This window comes from Phaseolus vulgaris, chromosome 9 (genome assembly GCF_000499845.2).
Source record: "Phaseolus vulgaris cultivar G19833 chromosome 9, P. vulgaris v2.0, whole genome shotgun sequence".
In the NCBI taxonomy this organism is placed as follows: Eukaryota; Viridiplantae; Streptophyta; class Magnoliopsida; order Fabales; family Fabaceae; genus Phaseolus; species Phaseolus vulgaris.
This window is the reverse complement of record NC_023751.2, coordinates 31,101,529-31,122,047: the sequence shown is the minus strand read 5'-3', so window position 1 is coordinate 31,122,047 and position 20,519 is coordinate 31,101,529. Positions and strand designations below refer to the sequence as shown.

The 20,519-nt window shown below is 32.0% G+C and overlaps 2 protein-coding genes across 3 annotated transcripts; one reads left to right on the top strand and one right to left on the bottom strand.

Moving 5' to 3' along the window:
• Window positions 1-5,464: 5,464 nt before the first annotated feature.
• On the top strand, window positions 5,465-11,354 carry LOC137820996 (methyl-CpG-binding domain-containing protein 11-like). The gene is made up of 3 exons (XM_068625380.1): window positions 5,465-5,655; window positions 5,762-5,855; window positions 10,270-11,354. The coding sequence occupies exons 2-3, from the start codon at window positions 5,769-5,771 to the stop codon at window positions 11,092-11,094; spliced, it is 912 nt and encodes a 303-aa protein (XP_068481481.1). The 5' UTR covers window positions 5,465-5,655; window positions 5,762-5,768; the 3' UTR covers window positions 11,095-11,354.
• Window positions 11,355-12,296: 942 nt separating this feature from the next.
• On the bottom strand, window positions 12,297-17,963 carry LOC137822675 (cellulose synthase A catalytic subunit 7 [UDP-forming]-like). Of its 2 annotated transcripts, none has more exons than XM_068627618.1 (13): window positions 17,850-17,952; window positions 17,554-17,749; window positions 17,326-17,462; window positions 17,111-17,150; window positions 16,798-16,897; window positions 16,461-16,715; window positions 15,870-16,215; window positions 15,329-15,577; window positions 15,006-15,218; window positions 14,706-14,877; window positions 14,420-14,616; window positions 13,601-13,954; window positions 12,297-13,170 (listed from the first exon to the last, which is right to left on the bottom strand). In XM_068627618.1, exons 1-13 carry the CDS (start codon window positions 17,922-17,924, stop codon window positions 12,583-12,585), a joined length of 2,922 nt encoding a protein of 973 aa, XP_068483719.1. In that variant the 5' UTR covers window positions 17,925-17,952; the 3' UTR covers window positions 12,297-12,582. The 2 variants fall into 2 exon arrangements, with proteins under 2 accessions (XP_068483719.1, XP_068483720.1); XM_068627619.1 differs by having other exon boundaries at window positions 12,299-13,170; window positions 14,420-14,619; window positions 17,850-17,963.
• Between the last annotated feature and the right edge of the window lie 2,556 nt (window positions 17,964-20,519).

Genomic DNA, 20,519 nt, shown 5'->3' with positions numbered 1-20,519 from the left:
TTTATAGTTTAGGTTTTAGGATTTAATAGATTATTTCTTTAATTATTTATTATTATTATTATTATAATTTTAAAGTATCTATGAGTTAGTGTTTGTACACACCAACCTTAAAATATTTTATTTTTTAGGTGATTAACGTCCATACCAAACTCTTTTTTTTTTTTTGTTCATTATGACTAATTGTTCTTTCAATCTTTCAGGTATGAATTATAATTGTTTTTTTTTCATATGTTTGGGTTCTGAAAGAACAACAACATTTTTCACTCAATAGAGTTACGAGTATAAAGAAAATCCAAGGTGAGTTTTTTCGGCTTGTAGCTCATAAAAGGCAAGAAGACCTTGATAATATTTTAACTGTAAAAATACCAAATGTATTTTGTATTTCATGAAAAAAAAATGAAGACAACATTTAAATTTAGATATTGCAACCCAGCTAGTTAAGCATAGAATTCAACTCATTAAGCTATATTAGTCAATACGTAAGAAACAAATACAACGATAAAATATTTTCCTCCCATAATTAACACAAGAATTTTTCATAAAAAAATATCATTGACATGAAGAACTTTTTACAGTCTATGTCCAGTGTTCAGAAAAGAAAATAACAAAAAATACAAGAAAAGAAAATACACAGAAAATAAATGCAAATCAAAGAAAAGACATAGAAAATAATTACAAATAAAAGAAAATATACAAAAATACAAAAAAAAAAAATACACATGAAAACTATAAAATTAAAGTAAATAAAAGTAAGATGAAATAAGAAAAACTTGGCCTCAAAATAAGTTCTTATTTAAAGTATCCAATTCCTTCTTTCCATATCCATCTGCCTAGTTAATTCTTCTTTAATGTCACTAGTTAATTCTTATCAAGTACCTTTATTTTAAAACATACCCCATTTTTTTTGGGATGTTGAATGGTTTAGAAAACATCAAAATTAACATCTTCATCGTGTACCTTTAATTTGAACTTATCATCATCAGCATTAATAAGGACTTGAACGATTATCATTAAAGGTCTTCCCAAAAAATGAGTACTTATGAGTCTTCCTTTATGTTCATGATAACTAAATATCTAGGAAAAATAAAATTTTCAACATTTACCAACATGTTTTCCACCACCCTATAGGGGAAATTTGAGCTATATGTTCTCCATTTGAATCATGTGGGTTTGAATTTTGCCTCTTTTATTTTTGAGAGCGTGGATAATCAAATTAATCTTAACCCCAAAATCAAGTAAATGTTCTCCCATTTGAAAATTTTCCTTTAGTGATAAGAATCGTGAAGATCCAAAGATATTTCAACTTGGGAGGTAAATATTTCTAAATGATAGCAGTGTATCCTACTTCCAATTCAATTATGTCCTCCTCAACAAGTATTTTATTATTCACCAATAGCTCTTTCATGAATTTTTCATATTGTAGACGTTTTCTCCAATGCATTAGAGAAATATTGATTTGGAGCCTTTTAAATATATCCATGAAATAAACATACTATCTCTCACTATCTTTCTTAGTTGACACTTTACGAAGATCCTTACCAAGTACTTCACTCCTTTTCTTTTCTCTCACCCATTGGTATTTTATCTTCCTTTCACGCTTGTCTTTGTGTTAGAGAAAAAGTTCAACACCCTAAATTTTTTTATTAAGTGTTGAAAACATCTAAGTAGAAACGTGATCATGCTTCGTCCATAAAATGATATCTTAGTTCATCAATAGATCATGTAAGACATAAGTATTTCATCTAATGGACGATACAACACTATGTCATCTTATCTTTATGACTAATAAGCATAAATTGATGCTTAGACGATACACACATGCTATTAGTTAACCTTGTACCTCTCGAATATCTATGCGCTTATTTTATGTTGCAGGAAATATTTGTTATTTTCATCTGCCAAAGAGATCCATATGCAAACACAAATCACATCAAATTATCTCTTGGATAAAGAGATAAAAATGTTTTTCTTCAACAATCCCCTGACAACAACATTAATAATTCTAGAAAGATTATCTGTTTCATACAGCTATGTACTTTAATCAAAGTTAAGTAAAGGCATAATGCTTAAGAAAAGATACGTAAATCCAACTTTTGAAAAGTTACGTAAAATAAGAAAAGGGCATTTAATGTTGCATAGAGTGCATTTAATACATCATTCACAGTGAAGCTCATCAGGTAAAAAAATGACATTTAGAAGAGTTGAAGTTGTTCAATGACTAGAAACAAATTTATAATGGCTACTTTCTTAAGAGCCTATATAAAACAATTTGAGAAGAATAAGATATAGACAAACCACATTGTATTATGTTGAAACTTTGCTGAAATTTTTGCGTCCATTAAAAAGCTTTATAAATAACATTGTTTGTGTCTTATTAGCTAACTAGAAGAGAGTGTACAAATATAATATATGTCAACAAACAATAATTCTCTCTAGTGAGCATTTGTGTGATCTCTTAATCACTACTTACACCTTTCACGTATTCTAGTTAGGAGTGATTTTTTGACAAATAATACTTGGTTATTAGTCCAAAGTGGTTGTTGCTCAAAGAATACTCATTTGAGCAAGGAATGACTTGTACAAGAATACTTATTTGAGTCAGGAGTAATTTATGAAAGAATACGTGGTTAAGCCAATAATGTTTTGTACAAGAATACTTAGTTAAGTCATGAATGACTTGTGAAAGAATACTTGGTTAAGCCAAAAGTGACTTGTAGAAAGAATACTTGAACGATGTTAGCAAAGAGTGGCTACGAGCCTAAATAATACTCGTATTGTACTTTGCAACATTAGACTACTTAGTGGAACTCAATTTGTTGATTGAGAACTAAATGTAGTCTGCATAATTATACGAATCGGTATAAAAATACCTTATGTATTTCTCCTATTTCTCCATCTATTTATATTTTACTTTATTATTATTTGTACTAACTTAGGAATGAGAGTTATTGTGAGAATACATTTTTAAAAAGTTTTAGCCAAAAAAATTAGTTAAGCTATAAAATTGCTTCTGTTGCACTCTATCATATGCAAAAGCTTATGTTTGATCTTGAGGCATACAAAAAATATCGACAAAATAGCCATCATTAGACAATATTTACGAAAAGATTGTTGTATTAAACACTTGCATCTTACATTATCTGCTATTTTGTATAACCCACTTTCTTATAGACCAATCATGTTCATGTTCATGTTTTACACTTTATTGTGGAAACACTTAATCAAAATTAGGATTGTTGGACTTTAGGCCAAGAGTTCTCTATTTGAGGAAGAATTGTAATAAGTGCACTCTCTAACATGTGTCAAGGAAATGTGAGATACTTTGGTCCAGGCTCATGAGGGTCCAAAGGAGGTTAGATGAAGCAAATTAATGTTGCTGAAACATCAATATAAGATGTTCATGATGGAGGATACAAATGTGGTACTTTCATTTTCTTTGTGATTGTTCTTTTGGGTAATCGAATTCAAGAAACCAGATAAAAAAAACAAATCATTTTAGGGGTTGGAAATCTAAGAAAACTAAGACATGTATGTTCTTAAAATACCAAGGAAGTTCAAAGAAAATAAAAAATAAAGAAAGATTTAAAAACTAGATGAACTAGCATGTCTCTTGAAAACTTTAGTCCCAATTTTTTTAAATATTTGCCTATTGAATGTTCATTGGAGTTCTTTAACTGTTTTCATCATTTTTTGTGGGTTTTGTTATATGAAAGTTTCTTCCATATATGAAAGTTATCGAGATGATTTCTACCACCAAGAAAGGAGAGTTGCAAGGACGGAAAGACATACACATGGGGTTGGAGATAAAAAATATTCAATACAAATAATGTTAAATTTCCTAGATTTATAGGTAATTCTAATCTTAATGTTTACATAAAATGGGAGATGAAAGTAGATCAAATTTTCTTTTCTTATGAATATTTGAACTTGGACATTATTAAGTTTTCTTCTTTATAAATTGATGGTTGTGTCTTGTTTTGGTGGATCCAAGGGACTAGTGATATTGAAAAATGCAAGATGATGTCAATCATAACTTGTAATGCTTTTAAAGATTGTTCGAGAAAAATGTTTATACCCACGCATTACAAGTCAAAGGATGATAAAAAAAACTTCAACTTACAACCCTTTCTCATGCTAAACCTTACAAACTGCAATGGCTAAGTGATGAATGTGAGATTGATGTGAACCAACAAGTACTTGTATCCTTTTCCATTAGTAAATTTTATAATAAAATTGTATGTGACTTTGTTCCTATGGAATCAAGCCATTTGTTATTAGGAAAACTATGACAATATGATAGAAATGATATACATCATGGTATTGTTAATACCAACTCTTTAATGCACATAGGACATATAAGATAATGTTAAAAACTTTATCTCCTAAAGAATTCGATAAAGATTAAATTGTGATGAAGTTAAAGATATAGAGAGAGAGAGAGAAAAGAAAGAGATAGAATTGAGAGAAGATATTGTTATTAGGAAAACTATGACAATATGATAGAAATAATATACATCATGGTATTGCTAATACAAACTCTTTAATGCACGTAGGACATATAAGATCACGTTAAAAACTTTATCTCCTAAAGAATTCGATAAAGATTAAATTGTGATGAAGTTAAAGATATAGAGAGAGAGAAAAGAAAGAGATAGAATTGAGAGAGGATATTGTTATTAGGAAAACTATGACAATATGATAAAAATAATATACATCATGGTATTGCTAATACCAACTCTTTAATGCACATAGGACATATAAGATCACGTTAAAAACTTTATCTCCTAAAGAATTCGATAAAGATTAAATTGTGATGAAATTAAAGATTTAGAGAGAGAAAAGAAAAAGATAGAATTGAGAGAAAATAATTTGTCTCTCTAAGAAAATAAGTTCTACATTATCCAAAAAGGTAGTCACTAGAAGACAATCTATATATTTTTCAATTTCTAAGCATTTAGATTTATTTATTATTTTTTTTCTAAGATATTACAAAAAGTAGAAATACGTTGGAGATAAAACTTCCAAGAAATCAGACTACCTCATGAAATTCTTAATCTCTCTCCACGACCTAACTTCTTAAGTTCTATACATATATAAATATGTGACATAGGGAACTACCTATTTGTACTACCTTTTTACAAATCTTTCCACAGTTAATTAATCTTTTTATCTATTTTATTTTTAAATGGAGATTTTATCTATGTTAATTTATCTTCATTCTTTTTATGTTTTACCTTTATCTCTAAATTACTTTTTAATTAGCTTTTTTATAACTTCAATTTATAAATAATTTTATCTCATAATTTAAATAATGGAATGCAAAATTAAATATACTTAAAATAATATTTTATCATAAATATTAAAAATCAATTATTTACCATATTATGTAAAAATATTATCCTGCACAAGTTAAGACAAGAAGAAGGACAGGTGGCTTAAAGATAGAGCACCGTGACCCTACTCAGTGCCTCTTACAATACGAGCAAAACTGCTTCTCCACAATTTCTTTTCTGGTGACTTCGCATGTGTTCCATCTCCTCTCAACCCTCTTCTTCTTAGTTACCTTTCTCCTCTTCATCATCCCAAACACAACACCAAGCATTACAATTCCCAATTTCAGAGTCACTGGAATTAAAAAATAGCAATAAAAACAAGGTTAGATTTATTTTTCTTTGTTCTTTGGCTCCGATGTCCTGTGTTATTATTTTCTACCACTTTTTTTTTAAATAAGGGAATTTTTTCTGTGTGATGAATTTTGCAGGTAAAAGATGGCGAGCTTAGTGGAGCAAGAGGGTGATGCTAGTGAGGGAACTTACACTTTGGAGCTGCCTGCTCCACCTGGTTGGAAGAAGAAGGTTTACAACTGTTTCTCTTTCTGTTATTAATGCACTCTTTCGCTTTGACTATTTCGTTGAGTGGGATTCACTGCTTAAGTCACCTTAATAGGTGGGTTTTGTGCCCCGTTCTTGCTTTGCCTTCAATGTGGGTCTTTTTTTTTTTTTTTTCTTTCTCGCCATATTCGGACTCCACTGCGTGATTTCAATACTCCGACAATACATAAATTAGGGCTTTTTGTACCTTTGGCTAGTTTGTGTTGAATTGTCTCATGTTGAATAAAAGTGCTTCAAAATTCTCATGAAATACACTCAGAAAATTATACAACAGACGAGTGTCAAGTGTTTGTTAGGGTTCTGTGGTCTGGCCCAATATTTTCTATATCTGGAAATGCGTTTTGATTGATTCTATTGTGGGTCTTATCTTATGTGATGTATCCCACATATACTCTTATGTGATATACTGCATTGGTTATTAGATTTAAACTTTTAGAGGCTGTATGCCACATTTCTATTGTAATGTTTCTTATGAAATCATAGACTCATGTACATGCTATATCATTAAAAAATATCATCAATTTTGAGTAACTTTATTGTCATCTAGAATTTCTATGTATACTCTATGATATGAACTAAAAAAATGTTTCAGAAAGCAATTTTGGGGTCGGCTGCAATGCGCCACTTTTTGAGATTTAAAATGCTGATATGTATCCTCTGTATTCTTCTTTCTTTCCTTATTTGTTTCTTTTATGTTCTTTGTTGCTGGGTTATTTAATGAGAAGCTTGCTCCTCATGTGATATCCCTAAAATCTGCAGTGAAATACCAGATTCTATTAGTTTGTCAATAATACTATTGGGATGATATCTGAACATGATTGGAAGATACCCTTTAAAACTACCTACTTTATACTGATGTTGTATTACTATTAATGATGTAAAGATTGGTTAAAGGTTTAGAAGAGAGGGTGGATCTTTCCACTCAAACTTCAAGAGGCCCAAGAGAAAGTTAGGAGAAAGAACCTTGCACCTATGAAGATTTGAATTGGGTTCTTGGAATGTTTATTATGACTAGGTTTGGTTCTGTCAAGGTCTTGGGAGGTAAGTGATGACGTCTAACCAAGGATTAGGGAGAATGAATTGTTTTTGACATGTCCACTGAATGATTAAGAAAATAGAAAACATGGAAGGAGATCAGATAATGAAGAAGACACCACAATAAAAATTGATTAATAAGTCAAATAAGATTTGTCACATTGAATTAGCAATTCATTAGAATCAAAAGTTCTACTCAAGAATCTAAAGAGAATTTTTCTCACAAAGACTACTAGGCTCATCCACTAATTTTACCTATCCAATAAGGAATCTAATTAACTAATAAATATAATGTCCATAAAATCCTCTAATTATAAAATATAAGAATAAATACAAAGGCCTGATAAAGACACAACACAAAAATAATCTTTTTATTCTAACTCAAGCCTTCTTCTTGGTCTTTTATCCATGCACCTATCATACTAAGAATTCTGACTTCGGATTTAGTTTTTTATTACCTACAAACATAAAAAAAAAAAAAAACCTACAAACATAAGTGTTAGGCCAATGTTAAGTGATCTAAAAAATAAAATCTATCTAAATTGAGATTTGAATCGTATGAGAGACAAATATCGTATTATCAATGTGTTTGTAGACCTTTTTCAGGATAAAACGCACCCTATAAAAAAAACTCAAACAATACTAAAATTAATGGACTATTTTCAAGTTTCACAACTAAGTCAATCCAATGCAAATATTAGAAACTTCCTCAAAAGCAACAAAAAAAATCTAAGAAAAATGTTTTTTAAATTCCATACAATGTTGGTTAAATTTAAGGCTAAAGGACTTGGTATTTAATACATATTCATCCATCATCTAGCTTGGTTCTTCTTTTATCTTCCTTTCTTCTCCAAATTATTTTGCTATTGCTCCTTAATATACAACTCTTTCCTTGGGCAATAAAACAAAAAGATTTATATGATTAGTAATTTCAAATATAAGTTAGATTCATAATTTGAAATAGAAGAAGTGATCCAAATTTTGCAGTCCCCTTTAACAGAATCTTTTTCAATAATGTCACTAGAGGACTTTAAAGTAACTTTTCCACTTCTCTTGTTTTTTTCTAACTTTTCTTTTTCTTCTTTTTCTCTAAACTCTTTCTCTTCCCCTCTTTTCTTTTTCCTCTTCCTCCTTCTCCTTTCTTCAGTTTCTCTTTTTAGCATTTCCTCGTTTTCTCTAAACTCTTCTTTCATTTCCCTCTCTTTTTCATCAAGTTCCTTCAATTTTTGTATTATTTCTTGGTATCTTCTTTCAAATCTTTTTTCTATCTTCTCTAATTTTGTCATACGTCAAATGAAATTGTCAAGAAAAGTAGTGGACCTCACCACACTTCTCATGTGTTTACACTCTAATGGATGGTTCCAGTGTGTTTACACTCAAATTGGCTTTTCAGTAATGCAACACTCTTGCCTTTTTCCTATTGTTCTCCACTTAAGTTTCTTATGATAATCAATAAATCTATAATTAGGAATTACTTTTAAGAGTGGCAATCACAAAATTTAAAACATAATTTTAGCACCAATGTTGAAGATCTCACATCGACTAGAGATTAGGACATTTCATTGTATATAAGTGGGTGCAAACCTCAACCCTATGAGCCAGTTTTATGGGGCTGAGTTAGGCCAACAAAAAAGTAGCAAAGAACAATTTGATTATCAACAAACAAGACAAACATGATTCCTATGGGAGAAAAAAAATTAGAGAAGACATTTGACGCTGAGGATAATTGACACCTTAGGAAAACAAGACAAACAATTCGGTAACCAGAAGATACACTAGAGACACTACTAGAACAAGGAAACTTAATTAAGATAAATTGAGTTCACTAGGTCCAGAAAATTATAAAAAAAAAGCTTCAAGAACTTAATTACCCCAAATAACAAATCTTCTAAACCAATTTCAAATGTCACCGGTTCTTCCTTTCTTTTTAACATCTACAAATTTCGGCCAGACATTATATAAATTTCAGCACCAAATCAACCCCCAATTCAAAAATTTTAACTCTCAAATTTGGCTTCAAACAAGCAGTTAATATTAGGGTTTTTGTAACACCTACTTGGCAGCCAATGTAATGACTTCTTGCAGCCTTCAAGCAATCAAGTTTCTATGGCTTTTTTTTGCGTTTTTTTTTTTTGTAGAAACGGGATGTTAGCAGCCCTATTTCCCACTAAATTGATGCCCAAAAACTAGCACTAGTAACAAGCTCTTATACCAAATGATGAGGTTTCTTCTATGCCTCTGAATTTCAGATCTAAGACATTACAAAACTCAGAATTGGGTGGTTCTAACACGAGGTGAAAGTTCACGATTTGATTTGCAATTTTGACCCCTAAAACACTAAAAAGGGCTTTGTAAAACTCAAATTATGATTGAAAGTAAATTGGAGAAATATGAACCCTAAAATTGCAATATTGGGAATTAAAGATTCTAACTTGTACAACTGCAATTAGAAAGAACGAGAATGTAAGGGTAGGTGCCACAAACAAAAAGATGTTTGATAAGTCTTGAGGATCGTCACAAAAATTAATAATTTCTTGATAAGATCAAATTGTTGAAAGAAGAACCCTAGCAAAGAAATTTCTCACACTCAGTGATAACTAAAACATGTTAATTCCATTCATTCCCAAATTATTTACACAATTTAGTTCTCTTGCACTTGGAAGTAAATACATGAAAAAAAAATTCCAACATTGCAAGCATAACTAATATGCCTAGCTGGTTAAGTGAGACATAAATAAGCTTGAGGCTAGGGGTTCCAATCTTACATTAATCATTTAATATTGGTTTTTTTTTCTGCACCTCCATAGCTTCACCTCCTTACATGGATTTTACAATCCAGTATACACGAAAATAAATAAATAAAAAATAAGCGAACAGAAAATGAACGGTAAAACACCATAAAACTTACATCCACCACCATCACCGGCAACCAAGAGCACTTGAAAATAAAGAACACACCCCACTCTCCATCAAACACAAAAACCCATACATATACTTAGGAGGGTAGAGTTGGAATTAAAGAAAAAATATGGAAGTGTAGGGATAAGGTACATAGGTGCAGGGAGAATTTGCATTAATATTTTGTACACCTTTTAGCTCTTGCACTTATCATGGACAGTCTAATATTTAATAAGCCTTGTATTAGGTATTGGGCTTCCATCTGGTCATGGGTTTGGGCTTGGTGTTTAATGTTCACTTCAAGTTTGTTCGCCTTTCTTATGTCTTGTCCCTATTCCTAACACAAAACCTCAACCAAAATCTTGTATTATGATTGTTATTTTTTGCTTAATTTTTCCTGTTAGATGATGATGATCAACAAATTACATACTGTACTTCATTGCAGTTCATCCCAAAGAAAACTGGGACTCCAAAAAAAAATGAGATTGTGTTCACTTCACCAACAGGAGAGGAGATCAATAACAGGAAGCAGTTGGAAAAATATTTGAAAGCACACCCTGGTGGTCCAGATGTATCAGAATTTGATTGGGGCACTGGTGAGACCCCAAGAAGGTCTGCAAGAATCAGTGAGAAGGCCAAGGCAGTGTCTCCAACAGAAAGCGAACCCCCAAAGAAACGTAGTAAAAGAACACCAGCTTCACAAAAAGAAACTTTTCAGGAAGAAAAAGAAGAGGACACAAAGGAAACGGATATGCAAGCAGCTGATGATATCACCAAGGTTGATGAAGATATAGAGAAGGAAAAGAATGCGGTAACGGAAAATCAAGATGACAAGAGTGCGGAGGATACAAATATCAACAAATCAACTCATCCTGGAGATGCTAAAGCTGGAGAAAATATTAATGACGAGGAAAAATCCAATGCTGATGGAGAACTACACGCATTGGAAGATAAAGTTGTTAACAAAGGAACTGAGGGTGCTGAAGTTTCTCTGAGAAAAGATGAAGAAAAGATTGGGCAACCACACGAAGAGAGAAAAGAATATCACAGATCTGGGGAGCCAGAGAAATCTGAAACATGCACTACTGCTGACAAAACAGTTGAAGTGGAAGGTGTGAACAAAGAGGAATACATCAAGAGTACTAGTAAACTTGAAGAAGTTGAGAAAATAGAAGGAACAATAGTGAATAGTGAAGAACATGAGAAGCTTGATGAGATAAATAAGAAGGTTGAAGCTGAGTTGACTGAGAATGGAAATCATGGGAGTTGAAGTGGTGAGGTCAAAGGCTGGAGCAGGCAATAGATTAATAAGCTCTAGGCGTCTCCTCATTCTGACCCTTTTAAATCTGTTTGATGATGACTGTAGTTTATGTTGATGTTACATAAATGATTGTTTATTGAAACTACAATATACAGTTATAGAGCATAGCCATGTAATAGTTGTAGTGTGTAGTTGCTGTTGTGACATGAGGTAAGATGTATGAATTATTCTATTTTTAAACCTTTAACTCACAAAAATCTGTTTGAACTTGTTCTGACTCAAAGACTTTTATGTGTGTCGAGTGATTAACTTCTCCCTTGAATTAGCCCAAAATAAAATTTGATCTCTTTTTCTCTTAATGGGGTTTCTTTTTATAGACGATACTAGACTCACATAAATTCTAGAAAAAAAAATAACATTAAAATAGATTAAGTATCTTCTAGAAAGTTGGTTGGGAATTTTTGTACTTAAAAATTATTAAGAGGTTGTTACGAATATAACTGAAATAAAATGACTTTTATTTTTGTGATCTTTTTTTGACCTGTTCTTACGATATCCAATGTCACATTGGAGTTTTCTGATGATATCAAAGTCGTCTAACTCCTCATGTGTTTGCTGCTTTCTTAAACTTGTCTAATCTTCCACACATAATTGCATATGCATGTTTTGTGCTTGTTGATGACATAGCTCAAAAATAAATTCACTCGGACAGTCAACCACTTGAATGAGAGAAAACCAGTAAAAAAATATCTAGATGGTTAACAAGGAAGAATCAAGAAAGAAAACACTCAGAAGATTCAAGGTGTTAAATTGACCTCAACTCCCACATCCATTCCTCCTCTTGCCATCTACCCATACTACATTGTCCTTCCTATTTTGTTGAGTTTCTAAAATTTCTGTGATATTTATCAATAAGTGATTCCTTTCCCAACCACCTATCCTCCCAAAACACAGTATTCTTCCCATCCCCTATTTCCCATTCCAGTTCTTCATCAAACCACTTACTCCCTTCCATATCTATCCACCATCCTGACTTGTTTGGAGACTAAAATCATATGATACCTTGGACTTGATTCGCACAATTAGAACTTTTCACACTAAAATGCACATTTAGAGATTCAATTGCCACAAACATTTTATAATAGCCCATTCAGGACTTGTTGATATGATAAAAAAAATCCATGTTCTTAAAGCTTTTGCAAAAGTTGGTTCAATAAAGATGCTAGATTTGATATCTTCTTTAGATTTCAGTCAGTCCAATAACCATTTTAAGATGTGATCTCATGTGCAGCCAAGAAAGGAATCCTGGGAACACTTCTGCTTCAATTGGCAAAATTAAGTACACTAATGAAAAAGCAAAAAAGGAAAGGCAAGGACATGTTGCAATTTTTTTCTTTCACAAAATTTTTGCTCTACCATTACTAATCTATGTGGACCTAGATTGTTGTTTCACACTTCATACTCGTAAATAAATGACATGCATCTTGAGATGTAGAATCAGCAACTGATTCCACATTGTTTGGCATCAGGTCCTTTGGTTTTCAACACAAAAGGGTCAACTCTCACCCAAACCAAGGAGAAGATAGAAGCCAAGAGCACAGACCATATGACAATAAGAGTTGGTGTTCTGTTCTGCCTACCCATTAGACCTTTAAGGAAAGGGTACAAATGGACAATAACCCATAAAGAAAAGAAGAGTTTCCCAAGCAGTGCTCCCCAAGAACTTCCACCACTGTTTATGGAATCTGTGAAGCCAGCCACAATACCAATGAGGTTGATTATTATGATGGTGGTTGGAGGTATTAGAAGTGCAGTCCATCTAATGGTATAGAGTTCACGAAACTCTCCATCATCTGGTGCCTTTGATACAATGCTGAAGTTTGTGTTGACTCTACCCAGTGGCAGGGCTCCCATAATGCCTTGCACAACGGCAAAGAGGTTTGCAGACACACTGCCAATCACCCAGAATTGCTGGCTTCTCCACCACTCCTCAAGGCTGACTCCACTCCATCTCAATTCAAGAATCGCCGAGGCAAAGATTGAGATGAACAATGAGATGAAAATTAGACTAGCAAAAGTGCCAACCTGGAAATCAATTACTCTTCATCAGGCAATGACTCTTTGATAGGAAGGAAAAAACAGTAAAGAAATTATTTTTACACTACGTTTTGCACCATTTAAAAGAGCATCTTTCACTTTCTCTCCAATTATTTTTTAATATTGTTTAGGGAAAGAAAGGGACATGTATAAATGAGTGTTTATACTATTTAGTTAGGTGTTCATGTATCACTGTTATTTACTTTTCTTCATTATGATTTGAGATTTTATGCGGGGTTTGAAAAATATGCAACAAACATAAGCATTAGAGTTGATTTAATCTAGCATGCTCAATTGAAACATATCTTTCAAGTTGGTATGTTAGAGGTTACTGATTATCCAATGACATATAATGTGTCTTTTTTCTATAAAGCAAATGAAAGTAATGATATAATAAATAAAAGGAAATAATTGATACCGATGGTGTGATGAATTTATCAGTGAGCAAGCATATAGCAGGAATGATACAATATATTAGGAGGGGTATTGAGCTGAAGGGGTCGACAGTGCTGTTAATATAGGCAATCCTTTGGAGTCCCTTGAGTTTTCCACCATTGAAGCCATACAGAAGAGGGCAATGGCGGCTGAATAGGATCTGAAGTGATCCCACTGCCCATCTCAGCACCTGGTTGAGTCTATCTGTGAGGTTGATAGGAGCTGTACCCCTGAATGGATCTCTTTTTGGCATGCAATATACAGACCTCCAACCATGAGAATGCATCTTCAAACTTGTCAGAGTATCTGCTGCTATAGATCCATAGCTTAAACCCTCCTGAGCATTCAAAAAATATTTCACCTCTTTTATCTACCACTTGAAATAATTTTTGTTATATTGTTTAGTTTCTTCAACTTTTGTCCAGAGACAAATATGAACAGTGATGATGACAAATAGGTAAGTTGCAAGTTTTTCTTTACTTAAAATGAGGAAAAGAATAAATAATACTTGACAGTGTAAAAGGCTTTTGTTTTGTCATCTAATTACAAATAACTGATAAATTTGATGACTTTTCATATTATTGTCATATCAAAGATAATTTAGTAACTGATTGGAAGTGTTAAAACTTGTGTTTAAATTACATATAAACTAAAATATTTTTGAAAAATATATCCATTCCACTTTGGATTTAAAATTTGCATTCTGTAATAATTTCATAAGCTGTAACCTTGTCTAGACTTCAGAATTTAAAATATGAGATATCCATGCTGGGAGGGAAGGGAAAAGAGCTTTCTGTAATACCTCATATCCCCAGAGAGTTCTGTCTTCATATTTAGAACTCATGACATGAATAGCTTCTTTAAGCAGGACTTCCTGACTGGAAGAAGGATCAACACCACCTTGTTCTGTTAATGAAGAGTTCATGGAAAGTGTGGACTTCCTAAATTTATTTTCATCATCCGTCTGTGACTTCAATAGCTCCTTTTCCTCATCTGTTGCTGCTGCAAAGGAAGAGTAGTTTGAGATATAGGAGATAAGAAAATGATTCTTTTGTGTGTTTTTGATAAATATAAAGGAATGTGATCACCTGTTATGCTAGCTTCTTCTCCATTCTCATCCTGTTTTGAGTGTACTTGCACCATACTTGGGCGTTTTGAAGACATTGGTGAGTCACAGCCAGTTAAGCATTTCCTTCTGAAGATACATGCTGAACCAACATAAACAGGTCCCTGAATTCCATCTAGGCACCGTAAGTTAATCTGCAGAAAAGCAAACACAAAATGCACCATATCAAATTTTACTCCAATGAAGCAAATAAATGAATTTAGAAAATAGAAAAAGGGTGATATAATGAGAATTAATTCAGTGCCAAAACTGTTGCACTCACATCAAATAAAACAGTGTTTTTGTTGGCATAACGATCATTCCTATCTAGGCTGTCAAATCTGAGTGGAAACTGTACAAAGCCAATGCCATTCCCAAGTTGTATGTCCATAAAGAAACACATGGCTTCTCGCACAACTTTGCTGTTATTTACATAGTGATTGCAATCCAAGTTGAGCACAAAAGGAGCATTGCTTAGCACTGCTGATACTCGAAGCTGGAAATTCAGAAGCAACATTTAGACCAGAAATGAAAGCTTGTTTTAGCTTCATGTCAAGAGAATGAGAACATGTAATCTTGAGAAATTATGGTGCTTGAACTGCTTACCAGGGCGTTGATTGCGCCAGCTTTGCCGTGGTGCTGAAAGGCAGGCCTTTTCTCACGAGATGTGTAGACAAGACAAGGAAGTTCATTACCTACATTGTGAGGAAGAAGGACCTGTATCATACTTGGATGATCTTTGGAGTTGTTTCCTGGCCATGGTGTCTCATCTTTCATAGTCCACCCTTCTGGGGGAACTCGCATAGATTTAGCCACTAGTGCATTTATTCTCACCTTAAATTCTTCGTATTCTCTCTGTCATGCAAATGCACACAAACAATGAAACCTTGTTCTTCCCATCGAACTAGTATAAATCAGTAGTTTAATTGCTAAATTAAAAGTTAGTTCTACCCTATATTTGACCTTTTCTAAATTTAGTTCTAGATTGTTACATTGAAAAGTTTGGAGCCTTAGCGTGTGACTACACAAAGACCTATGAGTATATTCTCTTTTTTTTTCATAGGGATCAAATTAAAAAAAGGGTAGACAAAATTTTCAATTTTATGTTTTAAAAGGAGAAATTAAGTTTAAGACTACTAATGCTAACCTTCATAGTACGGCGTTCTTTTACGTAAGTGGATTGAAGCTTATCCTTTAGAAAATCTATTTTCTCAGAGAAGTACTTTTCTGGTGCTCTAGGTTCTATAGAGAACTTCTTGCAGAAAGGTACCCACTTTCTGGAAAACTCAGCAGTTTCTTGAAGAGCTTCAAAGGTAAGCATGGAAGCTCCGTCATCAGAAACATAGCATGAGATTTTGTCAGCAGGGTAATCCAGGGCCAAGATTGAAAGAACAGTGTTAGCTGTCACAAGAGGAGGTTCCTTGATTGGATCCACAGTAGTGACAATGATATCTATGGGAGAAAGCATATTTGGCTTGTTCTCTTGTTCAAACCTGCAGTGCAAGTTCTAGACATTTAGCTTATCAATTTAGATTCCAACTCTTATAAAATGCAGAATCCATCATATAAACTCCGTTGTATTCTTAAGAATTATGAATAAGGAAAATACAGTGTCATGAACTTTGAATTATAACCTGACTCAATCATTATAATTGTTTGCACAAAGTCTTTCTCTTGGAAGTTACATGAAAATGAAAACTAGCTCCATTTAGATTACAAGTGCAGAGAAATTAATGACCTGATTGAAAGACGATCAAGATATGTCTCGCGATCAATGGGAAACCATTTGGGAATCTGATCAATCAACCAGGATAATGCAAGCCAGATTTCACACGTTACAGATATGAACCATAGTCCAACCGCATCAGGTACAGGGTGGAAGATTCTGTACTGAATGAAGAGTAAGAGAAGGAGGAATCTAGCCACAACCATCATTCTGTAAGGACTGAGTTTGCCTGATGGTATTGCTACTTTCCTTGACAATGGCTCTTTCCTGCATCATGGTTTATCACATAATGTTACATTAAAGTGGAATCACAAAGTTCCTTAGTATGAAAGGTTATTGTGGTGCTTACATGGCCTTTTCATGATCAACTGAGGAATCAGTTTCAGGCCATAGATTCCCTTGGCGCAACATCCACTCATCTATATTCTCCTTGTCATCCAACTTTGCACCTGCTTCTTATGAAGATATGTTAATCACGATAAGCGTCTTGGCTTCATTCTATTTCTCTTTATTTATCCTCAAAAAGTTCCATGATATCAAATCACAAACTTAATAGTTATATATATGTACATGGTTTGGTTTGGTTTATAAACTTTAGCTCAACAAAAGGTCACTGCATGTACTCCACTTGGTTCTTAATAAAAGAGAAGGCAAAAACATACCTGGTTCTCCCACACTAGTAGAAAGCAGCTCCCCATTCACCTACGTGTTACAACACAATTAATCTAATAATTCAACCAAAATAAAAATGAAAATCTCAAAGTTATAACTTTATACATTTGTATGTGCATTAGAGATTTCACAGTTAACTAAAATAAACTCATTTCATAGACTTAAAATTTGTAGAATACAATTCTTTCCTACTTCTTAGACTTACCTTTGCTAAACCTGATTTAGAATTCCCATTATCATCTCCATGGATCATGTGTCCTTTCTGCACCTGTTCATTCTTGAATTCATGTTCAATATCATCCACATCGTCTTCATCCTCATCTCCCTCCACTCTTGGACTTCCTTTGCACATCAAGAAATATCAATCAAAACTTAAGTTACAAAATATAAATAAAAAAGCATACATTATTATAGTAGAAAAAATTCCAATCACCTTTGATGCGCTTGTATCTTGTATGACACTGAGGACAAACTTGAGTCCCTTCCCTTCTCTCATACTCATAGCATGGCCTGCACACTGGGAAACCACACTCTTCACAAGCTACAAATAAGTCTCCTTCCACGGTAAGTCCCACAGAATCACCACATATCTCACAGAGCTGACCATCTAAGTTCTTCACCGGCTTAGGCTGCAACCAGTTATGTTTGGTTTATGTTATTCAAACATACAGAAAATGTTACCTTATAATTATGAAAAAAAGTTATTTTCCTTGTTTCTCTATGGTTTACCTCATCGGGTCCTTGAATGGCCACAAGCTCTTTGCTGTTTGGAGTACCTGCAAAAAGTCCAGTACTAGCTTCCATGGTGAGTGGGGAATGGAAGCAGTGCAAGTATGTGTGAGAGGTTGGGTTTTTGCATATATACCTATTCTCATGAATTAAGGTAAACTAAAACATACATGTCTCCGTTTTTCACGTGTCCACATAAGGTTGCTATTGATGGTTGTGGGGTTAATATTGATTTGAAGGGTTGAAGTTATACTGCAACAAAAATAAAAAACTGAAACTATAGGGTTAGAGTTTAATTTGTGTACATGAAATAGAGATTAATGCAGACACATCTTTTGCATCTGTTGAGATGATCTGTGAATGTTCTTTCCTTGTTAAGGTTCGTAGGTAGAATAAGCATATCATGTTTCATGTTTCAGTTTCAAAATATTATTGTAGAAACTTACGTTGTTCCTAATGCTTGACGTTTTATTATGCAAATTAGCTACCATTATTTAAATTTCAGATCATGCTGCTGCATAGTTTGAAACTCAATTTTTTTCAGGATTCTGATATCCTCTGTGGTGTCTGGTAACACGAAATTGATGTGTAAAACAACCCCACAAAACTACTAATGTGAGGGGTAAGTTTAACCATTGATTTGTGAAAATTGAGATGTGATAGCAACATTTAAAAGGATTCTGCGTGAAGATATGCATATGATATGAACCCATCTTCCGAATTTAGCAACGTCCTAACCCATTGAGACAACAAGAATATGAATGTTTTTTAATTAATTAATAAAGCATATACAACTTTCTAGACTTAGGCTATGAATGTTTAGAGAAAATCATATTGATTTAGTGAGAATGGTTCATTGAAACGTGTGCATTACATCTCATAAACAAAATACATAATGTTTTATTATTACTAGTAAAGATATAATCTCAACTGGTATGATATATGATATTTGTATCACGTAAAATTATTTCCTATGATAAAATTATAATATATATTTATATATTAACATGATAAAAATAAAACATTTTTAATATATATATATATATACACAAAATATCTACTAACTAGAATAAGAATAAGTGCAATGAGTTATTTCTTAACCTGTACTTTTTATTTTATTTTATATTAACAATTTAATAATGAAGTAATAGATGCAATTTAATTTTCTCTCATGAGAACATATTCGTGTCTTCTCTCTTCTCCATTAATATATATTATAATTCTAAATGCTTTTTAATTTTTATAATCATGTTAAATGAAAAATTAAATAATAACATTAATAAATAAAATATTATAATTTTTTGTGGCAATTAGTTATTCATATTTCAATTAATAAATTAAATAATGTTAATTATTTGTTGTAAAAAATAAATTATGTTTGTCAAATTTTTTTATAATATATATAAACACTTTCCAAATCAAAATATTATTATTTTTATCTTAATACATATTAATAATGATAAAAATAATAGTTAATAAATTATTATGGCCTATAATGTTAATATTATTGTGGACTTAAGTACTCATGCTGAGATACTTCTACGATGGAGTATACATTAAGAGGGTATAAATGAGAAAACAATTAAAGTAAAAATATAATCTAATTTATCTTAATTATTAATCTAAAATAAAATAGAAAATTTAGATATAAAGTTAATCATTGAGTGATAAATCTCTATTCACTATTAATAAATATTTATAATAATAATATATTTATAAAATATATTATTACAAGAAATTTGTTTATTACGTGGTGATATTTATATACTGATCTAAATTCCTATGTAATACATGAGTTACATACGAAATCAGATTCTTATGTAAATTGTTTATGTAGTGATCTTTTCGTATTTAACAATAAATAAATTTTGTATAATTTATTCATAGAAAGAATTTGTATGTAAGGTTATTGAGGTGGGAACATTTTTTAAAGCTGAGATCTGTATGTAATTATAAGTTAATCTGTACATAAAGGAAGACATTTATTACATACAGATATTGTATGCGGATTTTTATAAATTATTAAAAAAAATAAAAATTGTAAAGGTTATCTTTCAAAATCATTATTGTGAGTCATTATGTTTTTTTTCGAAAAGTTAAGCCATTACCCAAAATTCGAGTTTCTCCAAACTCTTAGATGGAAAAGTGGTGTGGCCATAACCTAAAATCGTGAAGCTAAAATAATGGTGTGTCCTGGGCGATGAAGCTTGATCGATGATCTCCTCAACACTAAGCTTCGATGAGAAAGTTGATTTCATTATCCCTGGAAATTTGTATTTCTGAAACTACTATTTTTCTTTTGTTTTAGGGTATTTTAACACTACAAGAAAATCATGAAATAGAAACTAATTTTTAGTGACAAAAAATAATTAGTTATTATAGTGACTAAATTAAAGACCACTTTAGATACTAAAAAAATTTGATTTCTAAATTAGTTTAAATTGGTAGTTAAAACCTTAGTAGCTAATTAGATACCAATTTAGAAACAATTTAAGGATAATATAAACTAATTTAGAAACCAATTTTTGTTTAGTTTCTAAAATAACCTCTAATTTAATTACTATAACAACTAATTATTTTTTTGTTTGTAAAATTGGTTTCTATTTTATGTTTTTCTTGTTGTGAAAGTTGTGGAAAGTGACCATAGAAAAATCAACCATCAACCATGAC